Source organism: Chaetura pelagica, unplaced genomic scaffold, assembly GCF_000747805.2.
Source record: "Chaetura pelagica isolate M959 unplaced genomic scaffold, ChaPel_1.0 scaffold37, whole genome shotgun sequence".
NCBI classification, from domain to species: domain Eukaryota; kingdom Metazoa; phylum Chordata; class Aves; order Apodiformes; family Apodidae; genus Chaetura; species Chaetura pelagica.
The window spans coordinates 97,741-103,179 of NW_009954567.1; the positions used below are offsets into that span (position 1 = coordinate 97,741).

General features: G+C 40.4%; 1 protein-coding gene across 1 annotated transcript in view; it reads left to right on the forward strand.

Moving 5' to 3' along the window:
* Positions 1–4,164, forward strand: part of FST (follistatin) — a 7,835-nt gene extending 3,671 nt beyond the window's left edge. The window contains exons 3-6 of the mRNA XM_010005390.1: positions 238–479; positions 830–1,054; positions 2,087–2,317; positions 3,055–4,164. Coding sequence (XP_010003692.1) covers positions 238–479; positions 830–1,054; positions 2,087–2,317; positions 3,055–3,137 — 781 coding nt within the window. The 3' untranslated portion in view covers positions 3,138–4,164. The remainder of the gene's footprint in view (positions 1–237; positions 480–829; positions 1,055–2,086; positions 2,318–3,054) is intronic.
* The last annotated feature ends 1,275 nt before the right edge of the window (positions 4,165–5,439 follow it).

Sequence of the window (5,439 nt, forward strand, 5' to 3'; positions counted from 1 at the left end):
TATCGTACCAGCCCCGGGATCGGCGAGGGAACCCCCGTTTCCCCTCCGTGCACGTCGCCGGGAAGAGGAGAGCGACCTCCTCTCCCCCCTGCCCTCACCGGCGGGGCGAGTTTACCTCGAGTGATGTTTCCCGGAGACGGGGAAAGGTGTTTTCTCTCAGTGCTCTGGGGTCACGGTGTCTTTTTTTTCTTTAAGCAGTTTTGACAGCAGGTCTGTTCTGCACGCTTGGTACTAAAGTGGTGCCTCTTTCCTTCCATCAGAAACATGTGAGAACGTGGACTGTGGACCCGGGAAGAAATGTAAAATGAACAAGAAGAACAAACCTCGGTGTGTTTGTGCTCCGGATTGCTCTAATATCACTTGGAAGGGCCCCGTGTGTGGCTTAGATGGGAAAACCTACAGGAACGAGTGTGCCCTGCTCAAAGCCAGATGTAAAGAACAGCCCGAACTCGAAGTCCAGTATCAGGGCAAATGCAAAAGTAGGTTTGCAAATCTAATCCCATCTCCCTCAAATGCCCAAGGGTGTGTGTCTGAGTGGTGGGAGGAGGAGCTCCCTACAGGAACCACAGTGATGCTCCAAATGCTTGGGAGATAATAACTAAACTACACTCAGTAGACAAGGATGTAGCTGAATTGCGAGTTCCCCATGGTCTAGCACTTGTGTTCCCACCAGCTGCCCTGAAATGGGAACGTTTCCTTCAGTGGCCCTTTAATGGGATAGCTGCTGAAGGCTTTGATCTGATCATTTGTGTCATTGTGTCACCCACTCACTCCTTGCTGTGGCTCAGCAATCTCCTGTTAATCATCGTGTGTTTTGTCTTTATTTCAGAGACCTGTAGGGATGTTTTATGCCCAGGCAGCTACACATGTGTGGTTGACCAAACCAACAATGCCTACTGTGTGACATGTAATCGAATTTGCCCAGAGCCTACCTCCCCTGAACAGTATCTCTGTGGGAATGACGGGATAACTTATGCCAGTGCCTGCCACCTGAGGAAAGCTACTTGCCTACTGGGAAGATCCATTGGATTAGCCTACGAAGGAAAATGCATCAGTAGGTATCTCCATTGGAGAGTAAGGGTGGGGGGAGCTTCCTTGATCAGGTGTTTCAGAGTATGGTGTGTGCAACTGGATGGATGTAGTGAGGAATGGGGAGGAGGAGAGACTTCCAGCAGCCTGGGTTAGTGCTCCCCTCCAGGAAAAGGAGAGCCAGGGTGTGCTTTGCCCCAGAAAATATTGCAGAAGGGATGAGGAAGTAGAGGGCCTGATCCTGCTTCTCTTGCTGTCACTGTTGGTGCTGACATTAGTATCCAAGGGAGAAGTACCCACCATTAAATAGATGATGACATGGTTACAGTGTAGCAAGGTTTCCATATTCAGTGGATCTGAATTCCTGGAAACAATTGCCTTCAAGTGGTCTTGGCAAAGCTTGTGTTAAGTTAATTGGAAACATCTGATCACTTTTTTGTCTTTAGAAATATTGCAGAATTTGAACACGGTGGCTAAAGATAGGAAAATAATATCCGTGCATCCTGACATTTTGAATTGTGGTTTCCAGAAAGGACTGATAGTGAATCCTGTTACAAGGAATCACTTTCAGGGCAGCTTCTGCCCCCCAGAACTGCTGGGGAAATGCTGGGGGAGTCCTAGGCTGCTTTTATTTGGCATAGGTTGAGGTGAATTCCCATTTCAATCTTGTAGACAACTACTCTGTGTGGGTTAGTTTAAAAATAATTGATTGAGAAAGGCTGAATGTGTTGGCAAATTCTGCACTTACCGCTAATTTGAGGAGCTTTATTTCCACTGACCTTAAATGGAGCAGGAAGGTCATATACAACAGGCAAATGTAATTCTGTATTCCCAGGGCCAAGCTCTGTTGGCATAGATGTCTTTCCTCCCCCACATGTAGACAGTCAATGGTGTCCGAGGGACTACTTGCTTGAGCAAAATCAGCACGTATCATCACATCTACTGAATCTGAGCTTTGTCTATTCACAGTTCACTGGGGAAAGGGACTTTGGGGTTGTTTGTTGTTGCTCTTGCTTTGTCTTTTCACTTACCTCTAGTATCCTGTGTATATTTTTAGAAGCCAAATCCTGTGAAGACATTCAGTGCAGTGCTGGGAAGAAATGCTTGTGGGATTTTAAGGTTGGCAGAGGTCGGTGTGCTCTCTGCGATGAGCTGTGCCCTGAAAGCAAGTCAGAAGAGGCAGTCTGTGCCAGCGATAACACAACTTACCCAAGCGAGTGTGCCATGAAAGAGGCAGCTTGTTCCATGGGTGTGCTTTTAGAAGTAAAGCACTCTGGATCTTGCAACTGTAAGTGAGTTTTTTAACTCTGCAGACACTTAAAGCTTCTGAAGGCAATCACTAGGTAATGAAGACTTACACCTTTAAACATAAAGAAAGCTTGATTTAGAGATTCGAGATACTGTACATGTGCCATATAAGTATGCCTCTTGTCACGCACACACTTTGGTCACGGATAAAATGCAATAGATCTCCAACAGCCAGTCGGCCTTCAAGTTGGAGTTTTTTTGGGGATATTTTGAGGACAATTCATTTTGTCAGAATGATGTTGTCCTAGGACTGTAATTCTAGTGATTTATTTTTTTTTTCCTACTTTGTCTGCTCTCGTGTGCTTCGCTGATTGCTTTATTAACAGCTGGATAAACTCATAACTCCGTCCAAAAGAACAAGCTTAATGGTAGCCCGTTGGCACCTGGTTTAGCACAGTTGCCTCCACTAATGCTGAATGAAGGACACAAAGCAGTTAAACCTAGAACACAGGAGCGATTTTTATTTGATTTCAGGAATCTGCCAATAAAACCTGAGCCATTGATTCTTCTGAACTTTCTGCAGTTATGACTTCATAATTATCTATAAAAAAACCTTATTGCATAACAGCAGGTGCCAAAGAGCATCTCACTACAAGTCGCATAAAATGCAACGCTGTATTATGGCTGTTCAGAGGGCTTTGAAAACATGCACTGAGCTGCTTCTGCGCTGTTGTTGTCCTTATTTAAACAACAGCTCCCCTGTATTCCCCCATCTAGCCATTAATGAAGACCCAGAGGATGAAGAGGAAGATGAAGACCAGGACTACAGCTTTCCTATATCTTCCATTCTAGAGTGGTAAAACCTCCATCACTATTGGAACAGCCATTGGGCACAAAATCAATGTCCATACTGTAAATAAGTGTATGCTTATTTATTTTGGGGAGAAAAAAAAAAAAAAGTATACATATAGTTGAGTCTCGTAGACATTTATTTATACTGTGTCATGTTTTATAATTTATACATAAAATGTCTGGTTGACTGTACACCTTGTTTTTTGAAGAAATTTATTCCTTACGGGAAGAGCAGTGTTATTTATTGTGAGGTCTCTTGCTTGTAAAGTTTTTCTTTTTTCTTGTGAACTGTACAAGTCCATTCCTTAGAGCTTACCTACATGATCTCATCTCTTTATTTCACTGATGTTAACTCTTTTCCACTTTAACAAACTTGCATGTCAGTTTCTAGTATGTTTATTTATTGGATTTTCATTCTTGCCAGTTCTGTACATAAAAGATCCCTCTGGATTTTGTTTACAAGGAATCTTGACTGACCAAAAGGTGTTGTAACTGACAAGTATATTTCCAGGGTGCAGTGGGGCGATCTTTAAGGAAACTTCTTCCACTTTTCTCTGCTTCTGATCACATCATGTACTGAAGTGATCTCCATATGCTAAGCATATATAGTGTACTTTACAAATTACACACCCAAAGAAATCGGATTATGAAGGTTGTTAATAGCTACAAGGATACCTGTAATAAGAATAAAGGTTTTATTTTATTTTTATTGTTCTGGGTTTTTTTTGTAACATTGGTGATTTATCAGGTGTTTCCTTTAAGATGGTCTTACAGTACCACTTTCAAAGTTTTCCCAAGCAGTGTGTCACTAAAAGTTATATCAAAGCTTTATTAGTTCAAGTTTCTTGCTTTTCACAATACTTTTTTTCTGATGCAATTTTATATTTTCAAACATGGCGAGTTAAATATAAATTCATTTAAATATATAGTTTTGTACTTTTCTACCATGTAAATGTGCAATGTATATAAAAGTTATAATGTGTATTTGTAAATAAATGATGAGTGAAAAAAATAAAAAAAATGGAATTTTCCCTAGAGGCAGTCCTCATATTTTGGTTCTAAAAGGTTCTGGTCCTCTGATGCAGAGAATACCTACTAGGGTAAAGGAGGCTTGTGCGTGGCATGGAAGCAAAACATGCTGGTTAAGGCCAAAGCTTTCAGCTGATATTAATTTAAGAAAGTATTTTTTTTCAGACAGGAGCAATAGCTCCAGTTCATTGGTATTAATTAATTTTAAATCCAAGTACAGTCATGGAAAAAAAGAGATCCAGCATTTTTGTTTTCCTATCCATACTCTAAACACAAGTCTGACATTTCTTGGACATCTTTAACTTCCATATTTCTAGGAGGTTTTGAATATGCATTGGAATGTTTGTTATGCTTCAGATCCATGTTACTAGAGGCTGCAGTTGTATCACCAAGAGAAAAAGCAAAATATGGCCTACTGTCCCTTAATCAAAATGTACTAAGAATAGCACAAAATACAATAAAAACACCCCACTTCCAACAAACCATCAAACAATACATTATCACTTCAAAATTATTTTTTCCTGAAAAGAAGGTTAATTCAGAAGTTATCTTGGTGAGCCAGCATTCAGACTGGAGACACTTTTAAGAGTGGATACCAAATGCAGTGAACAGAAGAAAAACAAAAGCTGCAAGCACAGAGGGACCAAAATCCTGGTTTATGCTACCTGGGTTATGCTAGTCTCCCAAAAAAAGGAAGGTTCCACTTATCCAATTTTCTCCATCATACTGGATATAACTGAAAAAACATATTTAAATGCCATATTCAATAGTGGTTTAAGTACACTGTTGAAATGAGGTCTGGGAACAGAAGCTGATTTACCCCCTATGTTTAAATACAAGTCACATTTGAAGGCTCTTCCTGCTATGGTCTTCTGTACATTTTTTACTATAGGGTAAACTCTATTTTGTTATGGATTGTTTGTCATTATCAAAAGCAAATAGAATTTATTAATCTGTGAATACCTAAAATATCCAGTTGTGCATTTATAATAGTGTATTCAAAATAACAGCAAAAAAATTCTATCCTTAATCCTCTTGTTGCTTTGTACAAGTAGTCTCTTTGGAAGGACTTGCCTCATCAGAGGCACTAGGGGAGCAGGATTTTGGTCTCCTGAAATAACAGAACCCCCAGAATAGAAGAGAACAGAGGGATGGAAAAATAACCTTATTGGAAAATCTCTCAAGAAAATAATAAACACACGATAATGACATAGAGATAAAATGTTGAATAAATGTGGAGAGTATCAGAGAAGATTTTTCTCAAATTCAGACAGGTGCCAG